The sequence below is a fragment of the Carassius gibelio genome, chromosome B12 (genome assembly GCF_023724105.1).
Source record: "Carassius gibelio isolate Cgi1373 ecotype wild population from Czech Republic chromosome B12, carGib1.2-hapl.c, whole genome shotgun sequence".
Classification (NCBI taxonomy): Eukaryota; Metazoa; Chordata; class Actinopteri; order Cypriniformes; family Cyprinidae; genus Carassius; species Carassius gibelio.
The window spans coordinates 2,859,057-2,875,153 of record NC_068407.1 but is presented as its reverse complement, the minus strand read 5'-3'; the positions used below and the strand labels follow the sequence as shown (position 1 = coordinate 2,875,153).

Sequence of the window (16,097 nt, the reverse complement as noted above, 5' to 3'; positions counted from 1 at the left end):
AAAACATCTGAATCTCAGTCTTGCTTTTCTGACAGACATCATCTTGACATTTTGCTCCGAGGGAGACTGAAACAGGGGTCAGAAAATAGGACTGAAACTAGGGGAGGGAAAAAAATAATAATGGAAAAAGTGTTTAAAAAAGAAAAAAGAAAAATAAGAGCAATTTTCTCAAAACACATAGTACTCAATAACACAAAACTCTCTCCCATGTACATTGTAACCATTTATAATTACAAAAATTACAAAAGCAGTCAAATGTCAAACGTTTTTTTTCATTTTAATGAAATCGACATTCTGCAAAGGATTAAAAAAATATTTTCAAATATTAAATTCAAAAGGTTGTCGAAAGCAGTAATGCAATGCACATCATATTTTCTGAAAAAGTATGACATGCTACAGCAAAACTGAAATTTTTGGAACAGCATCCCAAAATTAGCAAGAAACAAGTACTGTATTTCATTCAGCAGATATGGTGCATTTCACAAGAAAAATAGAAATGCTTAAGGTCTATTCTCAACAGCAGTCCATGCCTCAAATCCCCACCAATCCTCTGCTTTCTGCTCGACTCCAGGCAGTAGTGAGTATTTACAGACAGAGACATGCCGTGTGAGACACCAGCACAGTCTCTTCCATCATACATGAAGAGTATTGTTCATTCAGACCTGACAACAGTAGAGACAGCTCCTAAATCCCCTCTTACTGTCAGTCTAAGGAAGCCCATCACAATAGCTGCATTGACGTACTCTGCAAGCAGCAGTCTGACGGCATACATCTATGAGGAGCTGGGAGTTCTTACACAGCGCTGCGCTGTCACTGCGCTCACCAAAAACACATCTTTATTTTCATGTGTGTGCATGTTGACGGCCTGAGAACTAGCGTATACGCTTGCAGTTAATCTCTGAATCACATAACAAGTCTAAGAAATCATCTTGTGCTCGACAGTGGTAAAGTGTGGTGTTTATAAGAGCACTTAGCTTAAATTGCATATATATATATATATATATATATATATATATATATATATATATTTTTTTTTTTTTTTTTTTTTTCACTGAAATAAGGTTGAAATAAAATATAAATACAAGAAATATTTAACCACGCACGCATGCAAACACACACACACACACACACACACACACACACACATATATATATATATATATATATATATAAAAAAAAAAAAAAAATCCCAAAGAAATTTAGAAGTGTTAACTTAATGAAATGGAATGCAGCACTAAAACTACTATGAAAAATTTAAACAGGAAGAAAAAAAAACATTTTTTAAATAAATATCAACAAAAACTATAATTGTATATAATACTATAATAACCATGGGAATAATTCTAAATGAAAAGTCAGTCATTAGTTTTACTCATCTGCATGCCATTATAAACTCATGACTCACAAAAGGAGAAATTTTGAAGAATGTACTGGCTAGTCTTTCTATCCAATAACAATGAAGCTTTATTCCAATATTTGAAATTTACAGTGAGAAAAAGCTCATAATTGAACACATTAGTTACTGACAATCTTCCCTCCATTGAGTTGATAATTCACTTTGAGTTGAACTTGACAAGCGGATCAATCTGATTCATGAATGAATCATTCATATGAGGTTTTGTGAATCAGGTTAACAGATTCACTGAACAGATCTTACTCAATATATGATTTGTTCACAAATCACACTTTGAACTTTCCTTTTCATTCTAAAAGAAAAACCTAAAACAATCTCAAATTGTGTGTTCTGAGGAAACAAGAAAGTATTCAGTACAAGACAAGGTTAAGTAAATAATGACCCTTTTTATTTATGGCTGAACTTTACAGTCATAAGCATGTGTTGTTCTCTCCAGGCTCTCTGTAAGTCTCAGAGACTTCACTCATTCACATGCAGGCCAGAATTCAAGATTTGCTTTTGGCTATTTAACAAAAACTAGCTCGTCTCTGAATTGATTTCCCTGCAGATCTCCACAATGAAACACAAAACACTCTTTATCACAAATTATGAATAATTTCCCTCTCCTTCTCTCCAATACCTATGGCTTGAATTGCTCCTGAACACTGCATTTCATGTTCCTGCAATCAGAAAAGCAATTTTACAGAAAACAAGGTACAGCAGTGTGTTTGACTTTCGGCACCGGCAGTAATTGGCCTGTTAGAGTGTTTTCCCACTTCTGCAGTACAAGGGTCAGAAACAGAATATTAAAATAAAGCTCTCCCACAGCTGAAGAATGTGCACAGGGAGAAAACACATTATTCCAGATCATTTACACTTTGCTTTTAAAATCAAAGATAATACTGCATCAGCAAGCAGAATCAGACAAACAAACAAAAAAAAAAAGTCCTGAATATAACCAAGGACAATAGCAGGATCTCTGTAGATATGTGCACGGAATACACACACACACATACACACACACACACATGGTGACCACTGTGAGATAATTGAACCTCATTATTCTATTCGCTATACATTGTCTGATAGCACTTATTAAAATCAGTCCGACATTTTCTTAATGGTAGCATTAATATGAATGTGGCTGACATTATGATGATTAATTAGAGTAATAATGATGTCCCTTGTGACTGCTTTAAACGTTTCAGATGATGAAAGGCTCAAGAAGAAGGGTTGGTACATTAATAACCTGTGTGATATTTAAATGTACAGTACAGAATCCTTTCTGAGCATTAATGCTGGTTGGTGGCCATCAGTACGTTCTGGTGCCCTTTCTGGCAGCACCTCGCTCTCATTTATTTTCATCCTGACGTGTGTATTGATCTTGAGAGCCACCGCAGTATGTACACACACATACTGCAACTTAATGAGCGGACACAGAAACACATACGTAGGATACGCAGCTTAATAGTTTTGCAGTTAAGCAGCATTTTCCAAGATTGTTTGATGAATACATTTTCAAAAGAAAAAAATTAGCAAAAACATATTTAGTAAAAACCGGCATTCAGAATTATTCACAGCAAGTTAAGTGTAAAAACAAAAATGAACAAAAACAACCTAAAACTATAAAATGTATTGCTTTGATTTAATTACACATTCAAAGCCAATATACTGTAAATGAAATATACATAAAAGCTGAAAAAGAGCTTATATGTGGTCTATGGTTATACAAAAATTATTGAAATCAATCATATACTCAATATATATAAGTCAATAAATAAATTAAATTATACTTTGTATTATATCATCATGTCATTAAATGATAAGAAACAACAACTATACAATCTCTCTTTACTTTTGAGTTTTACATAGACTGGCCTAATCATGTGACATAAATCTTTACATACGGTATATCCTTTATTATTTTACATGCACCATTTGCGATCATCATGCATAAGAATCAGCAAACCTCGATTATGAAACACAAGCAGCCCTTACGCTACCAACGACAGCAAACCAACATTTATGAATCAGTTTCAAAAGCCTACGACTGAACTTTCCCAGACTTTGAACCTCTTTGGACTTTAAATGGATTTACAAACTACTTATAATAGCATTCTGAATTATTATATAGTCTTTTTTGATCAATTTATGAGCAGGTTTAGATCATCTAGTACACTAGTTTTTCAGTTCAGTGTCACAGCAGAATAACTAAGACATTAATACTTTGTGCTAATCTTCAATGGAATCCAATGAAGTGTTCACAGAGGTTAACACCCATCTGTCAATCATCAGGCCGTGGATGGTGATCTATGAGATGTAATGGACTAAGCGAAATCATTTCCAAGCTAGCCTGACAGTGAACCTGCTTTGACAGAATGCCTATAGTTTATTTCACCCTCATTTAACACTGTTTCCCAGTGCTAATGAAGCCATAAAGCAGTTAACAGCACACACGCAGCCACTTAAACAAAATAAACCCAATCCATAAAACATAAGAGGATCATGACGTCGGTTTAACTACATTTGAGGGACTGAATTGCTCGAGTGCTTCTTGCATGGGTGCTCTGCTTGTCAAAAGAAATAATTAAAAAATAAAAGTTATTTACACTTCAATAAATAAATAAATCACAAAAAGATGGTGAGTAAAGAGAATCAATAATTAATAAATTATATAATAAATAATTAAAGTGTTTTCATTTTTGGGTGAACATTTGTTCTAGGCTGGTTTTAAACCAAATCAATGTTTCATTATAACTGACTACCGTTTCGAAGTCTGGGGTCCAAAAGATTTTTTTATGTTTTTGACATAAGTCTCTAATTCATACCAAGGCTTTATTAATTTGATCACAAATAAAGTAAAAACCGTAAAAATATTACAGTTGAATTTTCAGCATCATTCCTCCAGTCTTCAGGGTCACACGACCCTGTGTCAAATATAACAGAGTCAAAACAGTTGTGCTGCTTAATATTTTCTTGTGAAAACCATGAAACACTTATTATAACAACACATATAAAGTCTTTACTGTGACATTTGATCAAATTTCATGTATATTTGCTAAACACAACATTTTTCTAACATGTCCAAATTTCTTAGTATCCCCAAACTTTTGAAAGGTAATATATGCCAATTACAGATTTATACAGCCAGTACTACAAATAAGAAAATATCAAATATTTTGTCCTAGGGACTGTGAAACATTGGCTCCGATCCTTTCATCCACAGAGAACAAGAATTAAAAGGCAATCATTGTGACATAAAAAGATGATGTGACAACAAAGAGACTGAACTCTAGAGAAAATACATCTTTCAAATAAACAGAAGGAAATGAGGTCAACATAAAAAAAAAAAAAAAAGCGCTGCCGCTGACAAGCCATTTCCAGCCTGAATGTAGTCAAACTACATAACACAGAAAAATAATAATACATCTGAAATGGAGTCGTGTGAATCGTAAAGAGCTCTAGATTCAAACCTTGGTTTTCTCCTGCTGCAGTTCAATTTGGATTTCGGTGAGTTTGGCCCTCAGCTCCTCATTGGCTGCCTGCAATGCTGCCATGGCATCATGCCGGTCCCCTTTGCTCCGCCCACTGGGGGGTTTCTTGGACATGTTGGGCGGTACTCCACAGGCCCCGCCCCTTTCAGGGATGACCGGAGTTTGTGAACGGTCAAGATTGGTTTCCGTTTGATCCTCAGCTACATCTTTCCACCCACCTGCAGTTCACAAAGAAACAAGAATTTAAAAGGTTTACTAGAAGAAAATCAGCTTGAAATACAAATAAAAAAGCCCATCAATTAATGCAATTTATTTTCTGTTGACAAATTTCCAGTTAAATCAGGAATGATGAATGGGTCATAAATTGTATTTTGTTCCTTTTTTCCTAGAATAAAGCACTTAATTTTCCATTCTGTTAAATGTATTTTTTTGTCATCTTTAAGTACCACACTAGATGACCTTAAAGCGAACAGAAATTGACTAAAAGCCACAGAATATTTGATATCAAGTCTTCAAGTTTAAAATCAGCACAAGACATCTTTTACAATAACTTTAAATCCAAATTCAAGAAAACTGAAAATTTTGAGTCAACAGCTACAAATTCTAATTAAAAGTATCTCTCCATTGTATATATCTTAAAGTCAACATTAAATCAAATACGACCCATTTTTACTTTAGATGCACAATCCTGGAACAATTCATCTATGCATTTTTTTCTTATTTGGAATAGAGGAATAAAACATTTATTTGCTCTGCCCTTGCAATAAACCTTCAGCTGATGTCATGGCTTCATTTTGGTGTTTGTTTTAGACGGTTAAAAGCATAAGGATAACTAAAGTAAAATGGGCTGCAAACTGAGTTGCATGTTGACTTTACAACAGAGAAAATTGTATTAGTGCCATTTATTAAGTCACAGACCCACATCTTACAAAACAGAGACACATGAGCTGAATACCAAATGAGAGTCTGTTCTCTGACAGATAAAATTTGAAAAACATTAAAAAAATTTCCACTTAAATATGTAAATATAAACATAAGTACATATTATCTGAAAAAAATATTGTGTGAATAATTTTCTGTAGCCATTGCTCTTTAGAGAGTGGCAGTGTTATGGTTATTTCCATCAATATCTAATTTAATACTTTAGAGACGTTCCCCCTTATCGGAGGTTTAGTAAGATCTGGCAACACTTCTGTGGAGTTCATAAAATATTCTTAACTCCGTTACATTGCTTGTCAAGTCAAACTGAAGTGTAACTGAGTTTATAACAGGCAGCACCTTTCTCTTTCACATCCTGACCTGTCAAAAGCATCTTCACAAACGTGAGGTTGATCTGAACTAGAAGAGATACATTTCTATAAGCACTGGGAAGAATCACTGATGTCACACAAATGCTAATTGGCCAGCACTGATTTGTTAATTTCTTCAGTTTAAATTACCATTGATTCATTAATGATAAAAGTCCTCTCATAATAATAGTGATTTTTATCTCTTGTATAAACATCAGATTATGTACTAATTGACACTGATTGCTCTTTTTCAAGTGTTTAAAACTTTATTAGCACAAAGACTGTGGGAGTAGCTGGCGTCCTACTTCTTTTGGACTCCAGTTTAATCAATAAATGATCTCAAATCACATCTCAACTGGCAGAAATTAAATTAAGCGAAGAGCAAATGGAGCCAAAGTCTGCTTCTTCTCTTTTTTTTTCGTGAGAAACACCTTACCTCACACCTTCTCTATCGTTTCAGAAGAGATCTCATTGTGGTAAATTTGCCAAGATACAAAAGTTTGAAATCCAAATGTATTCTAATCAACCGATCTAAGCAGTATGTCAACAGTTGAGGTATTTCTTGTTTGTTTTTTTCCTCCATGGAGAAACATCTGAGACAAATTTGTTGTAGAGCAATTAGCAAACTTTGAGCACCAAAAGTGCTTTATATTAAAAAGACCCGGTCGCTGTTTTAGCAGTGTAGATTCTGGAAAGAGAAACTGGAAGCTTTTCTCAGCTCACCGCTATTACAAATCCTAAATCCGCATCCAATCCCCACAAAAACATCTTTTCAGCTTTATGTTTGACTGATCTTCTCAGCAGACTAGAGATGAGAGGAATCTAGCAACATGCCAACTGACTTGTAAATTACAGATCACCAGAAAAGGACAAAATAGGGCCGAAAAGATCTCTAAAACATCTGTAAGTTTAAAACACTTTTATATTTACATTTATGATATAAATTGCATTTATATAACGCAATTAGCATTCTTAAGTAATTCATTTGCTTTGAAAGCATTCAGTTTACCACATTTTTATTGAGCATGTAATCACATCAGAGATGCACTTTTTCACGTGTCTCCATCAAATCCTTGGAAACGTCTGTACTTTGTGACTCCATTCAAGACATAGCAGCACAGCTACTGTATGTCTGAATCACTTCTGACATTTGACAGTTGTTCTATTTTAAAAACTGAAAATAATCAGAAGGACTATAGCTTACTAAATGCTAAAATACTAAAAATAATACAGTTTAATAGACAAACATCCTAAACAAGTATCAAACTGTGTTTAAATTAAGCATTAGAACTAGTTAAAATCGACATAATGGCCAGACTGATAACAATTTTAAAATGTAAATGAAAATCCAATAACCAGTTCCAAAATGTACCTATAGCCTTTTAATTGAACAATTACATAATTTATGTGTAGTACTAAGTATGAGCGTGTACTGAAGTAGGGATCTCTAACTTTATTCTTTAGCATAATCTCACTGTAGACGTGATGAAAGATACCATTCAGCTTTTCTCAGCTGAACTGAACACATTATGTGGATCATTAGGTAAGATAACGGCACTTTTCACACATAAAACAGCTATAATGACAGCTCTGAGGAAAGCTCAAATACTGTCCGCCTCAGCCGGATCCCTTACTAAATTCTTATCGCCTTATCAAAGCTGAATAATATCACAAGCTGTTTCCTGGATACAGATCTGCTATGGTCCGATGATAATTCAACACTGGGATGCATGGGGATCTTGACAGATCTTTCATTTTTTAAGTGAACTGTTTCTTTAAAATTTTGGATGTGAGATTACTTGAAGCATCTAATCAGTGAATTTCAGTAACTCAATATGCAATATGCTCTAAAATGAATGCTAAAAATGTGTAGCTGCTCTTAAAACTTAAAAGGGTTAGTTGGCTAAACATTTATTGTTACTTGAAATAAAATGAACATGATCTGAAATAAAATAAAACATAAAATGCTATTCGTTTCATTCATTAAAAATGTATATATTGAGATGTAAAACTGTTTAGTTTAGTTTGACCTGTTTGTATACAAACTCGTTTTAAAAGCAACATCTAGTTCGTATCCATGCCTTCTTTCAATTATTTGCATTACAAACAATGCTTAAAACATAAATCTGTCCATGTGCATTCTTATTTTGTTGTTTACATTCAAAACATTCTTTAAAACTCTCTCTAAACCCACCCATCTGAAGTCAACGAGTTCACCCCTTTAGGCTGCTGATCACATGCTCAAAACAGATGCACATTTCGTCATCCTTCGCTTGCATCATAAATACAACCTATGCAACCTGTGCTGTGTTTCTCTGCCAGGATTTTGAAGAACATAAACGTCAAGCAGAACAAGTCTCTTTGCATCGCAGATGGCCCTCTGAGGACATTTCAACAAACGCTCAGTGTGCAGACGCCAGTCTGTGGATATTATTCCAACCTGCGCAAGGGATCCTGTACCAGCTACAATCATCATTTGATCAGTATCTCCCCTTTTGCACCGGCTCGCATTGACAGCTCTGACAAATATCCCAGCAGGCTGATAACGGGATCGTTATATGTTAATGGTATACTTGATGCCACACTGCTAGAAAGGAATTCAATGCATAAAGATTGAGACTCACCTTAAGTGCATGGTTTGAGTTGTATTGTTGTTTTAGTCTGCAGGGTTTATCCAGGGAGCTGTTGGTCCTCCATCATTCTGTGTGATTCACAGCACATGCTCTGAAACGACAAGGGATGCATGTTGTCATGCCTTGAATTCCATGCAGATGCTTGAATCCCTTTAGAACCGAGCTGCTTGTGGTCTGCACAGACGGCTGGCTCCTCAGCAATACAGACGGCAGATCACCAGGAAGGAAAAAAATTTAAAAAGGAGGAACGGGAGGGAGTTACTGCATGTTAGAGGAGAGATTTTGAAGCAAGAGATGTTTGATTCCTCGCACTTACCATAAACACTCCCTCACCATCCCTGATGGAGAGCGAGGGATGATGCCGGCAGGAAGGAGGAGGGGAGGATGGCACGCACACACATATGCGCAGGCTTGTGCACATGCATACACACTTGGATCTGGCAGTTCTGTGGGATGCGTTGAGGCTGGCTGAGGCTGGCTTCTATCCAAGGTTGCCTTGAAAGAGAGAGACAGCTACTGTAGCCGCCCGCTGGTCAATGCACTGCAACTGCATCACAGTCCCACAGCATCACGTCATCATCCAGCCTATGCATTAAATAACAACCAACTACATACATGTGGGCTGTGTTACTCCACTCGTTGCATAGCTCTTGTTTATTTGGAAGTGATTCAGGATTCACACAGCATGCTGCTCCTTCCATATGGTTGCTGATTGAAACTGCATCGTTGTGCATGGCTTGAATAATACTGCAGAAAAACATCATCGTTCTAATATAGTGCTGTGATTCATCCTCCAGCCCTGGAGATGGCAATGGAGAGCTAAGACGGGAGAACGAAACATGAAATGACTGCTGTTAAAGTGCTTCATTTCTAGGCCACTAGTGGCACTAAACAGAACTGATAATAAAATTACATTTAATAAAAAATACAGTTTTGAAATATTTTTTCAAAACATTACTCCCACCTGCAGTTATGACAAAATAGTAATTCCAACAGCTTCATGTCACTGGTTGAGCAAGGAGTGCAATAAATCATCCAGGGAGGACTATAAAACCTTGAAAGAGATTTATGTTAGCGTACTGAACTTTCCTGTCCATTTCACACTTTTAACTGACATAAAAAAGTAAAACAATAATTATATATATATATATATATATATATATATATACACAAGTTTCAAGCTGAAAATAAAACAAATTAAAACGAAGAATGTACAATAAAAATAACATAAATAAAAGATGTCCGATAAAAACAGAAAGCCTAATTAAATAAACTCTACAATAAACCTGCTTTGAATCTTTGTTTGTGCCACTGACCTTGAGTAGGTCTTGTACAACCTGGCAACAACTCAGAGGGGGATTCACGCAATCTGGCATCCCTCGTGCCAGTGTGCCAATGTTGTCTCTGTTTGCCCTGTAATTCCATCCACAGCACAGCCGCATGTTGCGTCACCACCAGCTGTGTGGATTCATGAAATAAAGATCTCGATCCACTTCTGTCACATGAAACCACATGCTGTTTACGGTACTAGACGTGCAGAATATATAAATCAGAGCCGTTCTCATCGACAAACAAGCGCGTTTCTGTATCTTCTCGACTCCTGATACGGATTTAGACGGACTGAATCATCCTCCGCGGACTGTTTTGTCTGTCAAGGGAGCTAAATGTCGATTGAAAAACAAAGTGTGTCTGAGGAAAACCTTCAGGGTATGTCAAAACAGCTCAGGTTAATGTTATTTTATGCATGATTCTACTCAAAACCACATCTATAATAGCAATATATATGTCCGTGATTAGACGATGATCGTTCATGCCATGCATCAAATTCCTGTTTCACATAAAAATGTAATGTGGCTTGTTAATATCTAACGTCATATTATGTGGTAAGAAGAAGCAGGTGTGTGCAAAAAACAGAGTATTGACCTGTTTTTATACAGTCTATGGTATTGACGCATGTGGTTTGCAATAATAAACATGGAAGCTACACGACGTGCGATTTGTGAATGAATCATTCCTCCGAGCCGGATCTCTTGAATGATTCATTCAGGAATCGAACTGAACCGTTCTCGATTCGGCAACTTGCGGACGCACTGAACAGAGAACACGGCGTCTTTTATTTATGTTTTATTATTATTAATATTATTTTAGATATATATCATATCCTGATAAGAATTAACAACCGAATCTGATATTTTCCGGATGACATAATGATTTGACTTGATTGGACAGTGTTTTGCCAAACACGAAATAGTTCAGTTTTTTTTTTTTTTTAATCGAAATAAACTTATTAGTATAACGTACACAAAAAATATAAATTAAAAAATACCTTAAAAATGTATAAATATGTCATCACGGAATAGCGCAAAGAATCACTAAACCAGTGTAACCGGTTCTTTAAAACGAACCGTCTTAAAGAACCGATTCACAGAAAGGAGTCTCCATCACTACTTCAGAGAGGTGGGGTTTACACAGCCTAATTTCATTGGATGTTGAATGAAAACATGATTTGACATCATGAGCTATTTTTAGCCAGAGCTGTGTTTATTTTCCTCTGACTGCTGGCTTGACTCTCAAGTGCTGGCATGTTCTCTTTTTTTTCTGGATATTCTGGTCGCTGTGTCATGATCACTGATTCATGCCCAGCCCAGTTTTCAATGTCGTGTAGATAAAATATTCATAAGTTATGGATTGCGATGCTTGCAATACATTGCCTCTTAAGAAAGCCAACAATGGGTGAGGAGTGCAGAAGATTAAGTGTACTAAACAGGAACATTTGCAGGCAGTGTTATGTATAATTAAATATATAAATACAAATAATGCAGCTGCCATGACATTGTCAGAATTATGACCCAGGCTTTAAAAAATATATATAAAATTTTTAACATTTATATTATAAAGAACTTCCAAAAATAGGCTTAAAACTACAGCAATTAAATCTTAATGCAGCACTTAAAACCTAGGTGTTATTTGGTTTTGCTGCAGGTTCCTGGGTGGAGCTGCATTTTAATAATGGAGGTGGCAGCACTCCTAAAGGAGCTTCTGAGGAACAGTCTGCCAGCACCGCCCCAAGCGGAGACCTGGAGAAGATGCTGATGGATGCTCAGCACGAGTCGGGCAGGAGCAGCTCCAGAGGAAGCCTGCCATGTGACAGGTCAGTACAAGCAGACTTTCATTTAGTGCACAATGTTAGTTTGCTAGGATGAGCATGTTATAATAAATCTTAAAATCATTTTCTCACCAGTCCTCCAAGATCGCACTTGCGCAGAGGCTCCGAGGTCCACAGCTCTGGAGGAAAGAACAGTTCACAGGTAGATATTAGCAGTATATTTAACCTCGTCATGACTTGTACTACTGCTTTCCTGTAAGTAGATGAATTCTTTATAAAGTATGATTCAAGATCCCTATGGTTAATAAATGTAGAATCACCAGGGAACATAAAATAGCATTTTTGTTTTGTTTAGTTTTTTTCAGTTCTGAAAAAGAAAATCATGTTAAATCAATATTGATAGGTACAATTTATATTTAATAATAAAATAATAATAATAATATTAAATATAAAATATGCATTTTTATGGCTTTAAAACATTTCGAATCCACTTAGAATTTAAGTGCCTTTAACTACTTCGTACTGATATTTAGATGATTCAATGTTTCCATGATGAAGAATAGACTAAAGGAAATTTAAAATAGTGGTTTCCTGGCCTAAAATAAAAGTTAAAACAGTCATGAAATAATCAATTAGAAAGATGTATTTTTTTTATGGTTCTAAAATTTTGGACACACTTTTATTTATTTATTATTAAGAGTTTTTAAACCTACTAGTATTAAATGATTAATTTGATACAGTGCACTTACTGTACATTCATACATGTTTTTACATTTTCTTTATCTTACAAAAAAACACTGCATTTAATTATTTAATTAATATGATTACACTCTTGACCCATCTTTAAACCTACCATACCACAAAACCTGTCCCTAACCTTAATCATTACCTTATCCCACTTAAATAGCAGCAAAGGTGCAATAAAGCATGAACACACTAAGTGCACTGCTCTCAACAGTTTATGTTTTAACAGAAGTACATGGTATTTAAAAACAATCAAAATGTATTTATTTATGCATGTATGTATGTATTATATATATATAATTTTTTTTTTTTTTTTTTTTTTTCTAAGTCATGGTTATTTATTAGTCAAAATCACTTAAGATCAGTTTAATTATCTGGCTGGCAAATAAAATAACAAGAAACAGGAAAGTCTTCTGTTAGTTTGTCTAATTTAGTTGTGGTTTGGTTTAAGTCAGAGGAAGACTATTTGGAGAGGAGAAAAGAGGTGGAGATCCTGATGAAGAAAAATGCAGACTGGATCTGGGACTGGTCGAGTCGACCGGAAAACCTGCCGCCCAAGTACCTAAACCTCGAGAAAACATATGGTTTAATATTCTTAATAAACCAGTTTGGCATGAAAAGCATCTTATATTAATAATGAGTACGATCAAGCAGATGAGAGTAAATGATGTGTTTGTAGGGAGTTTGTGCTGAGACACCCGAAGCGTTCCAGCACCCTCAGCATGAGGAACACCAGTGTGATGAAGAAGGGAGGAATCTTCTCCGCAGAATTCCTCAAGGTTTTCCTGCCCTCTCTTGTTCTTTCGCACATCCTTGCTGTGGGTCTTGGGTGAGTCAATTAAACAAACAAACATACAAACAAACCAGTAACTTGTGTAATAGAAAATTTAGACACATGAATTAAGTTTACATTTTTTATTTTATTTCAGTTTTTTTTATTTTGACCTTGAATGAAAATAGATATGGCAACTAGCTGAAATACTTTTAATTTGATTTCAATTAATGGCAATATTTATGGTTTTAGTTAAGGTTAACAATAATAACCCTGATTGTTTTGGCAGCTAACTGATAGTTAAAGTACAAAAATGACAAAAATTGTACACAAGTAAAATAAAATGATTTATATATATATATATATATATATATATATATATATATATATATATTAATATACTATTAAATATACTTTATAGATGTCTAAAATAACTACATGGTCAGGTCATATTAATTGTGCCTGTCAAACAAAAAATAAATAAAATTAAATAAAAAAATCCATGACTTAGAGCCATATCCAGGGAATATAATATTTTAAGGAGCTGTGGGTGGTTTCTATCAACTTGGGCCAATAAACAATCACCCAAAACATCAAAGGCACACCCTAGCAACCACAAAGCAATAAGCTAAAATGCTCACTTCTTCAATTTTTTTCAGAAATTCAATTGTCAAGTGTAATTGTTTGATCTTAAACATTAGATTTGTCAACATTGATTTCAAAATCCTAGATATGGATCTTTTTACAGTGACAAATCCAGGGTTATTTTTGATCGTTCTGCATGCTAGCGCTCCACAGGGGTTAGCATGACTTAGCAGTTTTCTGCTGATGGCTCTCTCAGCTCTGCTGATCCAAAAACAAGTCCACTGATTTACAACTGCTTTCAAAGCTGCCGAGAATGGAGAAACCTGGAGGAGAAAGCTGAAAGCGCATCTAATGCATGTCATAGGACCGATCCTAAAATGACCACCAAGGCCACATCTGATTAATAATAATTTTGTCTTTTCAGGGTGTACATCGGAAGGCGCATTACTACTTCTGGCACCTTCTGAGGGAGCAGGAGAGACAAGAAACAAGACAAATCTCATATATGCACATCCACCATTTTCAGCTGCTTTGTCGTGAATCAGCGCTTGTGTAGACGCAGATAGGACGAGGTCACGTTTGACGTTTCATTTCACTGCCTCGCTTCCCCCTTGTGTATTCCACTGGCCTTTCCCATAATGCCTGTCCATTCCAGGGCTATCGGCACGGGGAAGGCTATGCTAGAATTATATGGGCACGTCAGATAGACTAAGATGTCATGCATCCTCTTCATTTTGTATTTACTCATACCAAGACTACTGAGAATATAATGAGAGGATCATGAAATAAGGGATGAGAGAGGGGAAATTAAAATGCGGGATCTCCAGTGTAACTGCAGACTGTGAACTGGGAAGAGATTTAACCATATCAAAACAGGGATTGTATGTATATCTTACGGTATATCTCAACATTTGATGATATAACAATATAGGACTTGTTTTACCTTGTCACCATTTCTATGTATCTTGAGGTAGTTTCTGCATTTATGACGTTTCAGACACCAAAAACAGACTTTTGCTTTGGGAATCAAGCTGTTCACAGTATTATACAATTTAAGCAATGGTCTTTACAGCCAAAACGTGGAGTACCATATCAACACTTTTCTGAATGTTATTGAAATCTCTAATGTCCAATATAAGCTGAGAAATTGTTGAATCAAGTTCCTCACCTGAACTGAGATCACAGATGTTCTTTGTCTTTCTGAAGGGTCCGGGTTTCAGCCCAGAGATTGCCTTAAATAAAACTGTTAATGAATCAGGCAAGGAGTTCAAGGGAAATTGTGTAAATCTGTGCATGTTTTGTAGTCTTTAAGAAATGTATTCAGTGTGTGTGTAAATTTCACAGTGGTTTTGTATCAATAAATAAATGTCTGCCAACTGTAACATCTCTCCTGGATTCTGTCTTCATGTTACAGGATACTTATGTGTACATATTTTCAAAATATATACTGTATGTGGGTATATCTATACATAATATACAAAGCACCCACATTATGTAAACAAAAACTTGTTTTGGGTGCGATTAATTGTTTCACAGCACTAATTTTTTTTATATTGGAATAATATTTCAAAATATTAACTGCATATTTGATCAAACAAACTCAAATACTCATACAGACTTCTTTCAAAAAAAGTTTTCTTAGTTTATCATTACATATAGACACATACTTAAATAGAAGGCAATGTATAAACAGTATTTACGGCACAATAAAAAAAATGTGACCCAGGACCACAAAACCAGTCTTAAGTCACTGGAGTTACTTGTAGGGGTCAAATTGAATGGGATAACGACAAAAATCATTAGCATATTAAGTAAAGATCATGTTCCATGAAGATATTTTGTAAATTTCCTACCGTTAATATATCAAAACCTAATTTTTTATCAGTAATATGCATTGCTAAGCACTTCATTTGTTCAACTCCAAAGGTGAATTTCTCAGTATTTTGGATTTTTTTGCACCCTCAGATTCCAGATTTTCAAATATAGTTGTATCTCGGCCAAATACAGTCTTCAGAAACAACCCATACATCAATGGAAAACTTATTGATTCAGCTTTCAGATGATGTATAAATCTCAAATTT

General features: G+C 35.2%; 2 protein-coding genes across 15 annotated transcripts in view; one reads left to right on the top strand and one right to left on the bottom strand.

The window, feature by feature from the left end:
- The window catches only part of jakmip3 (Janus kinase and microtubule interacting protein 3), a 36,514-nt gene extending 26,242 nt beyond the window's left edge, over positions 1-10,272 (bottom strand). For 13 of the 14 annotated variants that reach the window (XM_052570500.1, XM_052570501.1, XM_052570498.1 and 10 more), the window contains exons 1-4: positions 10,126-10,272; positions 9,774-9,863; positions 8,801-9,628; positions 4,867-5,105 (exon numbers count right to left, since the gene is read on the bottom strand). In XM_052570500.1, coding sequence (XP_052426460.1) covers positions 4,867-5,001 — 135 coding nt within the window. In that variant the 5' untranslated portion in view covers positions 5,002-5,105; positions 8,801-9,628; positions 9,774-9,863; positions 10,126-10,272. The remainder of the gene's footprint in view (positions 1-4,866; positions 5,106-8,800; positions 9,629-9,773; positions 9,864-10,125) is intronic. The other variant, XM_052570496.1, reaches the window with a different exon arrangement.
- Positions 10,257-15,398, top strand: LOC127968987 (BCL2/adenovirus E1B 19 kDa protein-interacting protein 3-like). Its single transcript, XM_052570515.1, has 6 exons — positions 10,257-10,516; positions 11,792-11,960; positions 12,051-12,117; positions 13,111-13,217; positions 13,339-13,488; positions 14,441-15,398. The coding sequence occupies exons 1-6, from the start codon at positions 10,474-10,476 to the stop codon at positions 14,481-14,483; spliced, it is 579 nt and encodes a 192-aa protein (XP_052426475.1). The 5' UTR covers positions 10,257-10,473; the 3' UTR covers positions 14,484-15,398.
- Positions 15,399-16,097: the final 699 nt, after the last annotated feature.

Excerpts from the sequence above, each read along its gene's own strand:
- LOC127968987 (XM_052570515.1), top strand. The coding sequence starts at position 10,474 with ATGTCGATTGAAAAACAAAGTGTGTCTGAGGAAAACCTTCAGG. Across the intron at positions 12,118-13,110 it reads GAGGAAAGAACAGTTCACAG|TCAGAGGAAGACTATTTGGA; the intron begins GTAGATATTAGC and ends GTTTGGTTTAAG. Across the intron at positions 13,489-14,440 it reads ATCCTTGCTGTGGGTCTTGG|GGTGTACATCGGAAGGCGCA; the intron begins GTGAGTCAATTA and ends TTGTCTTTTCAG.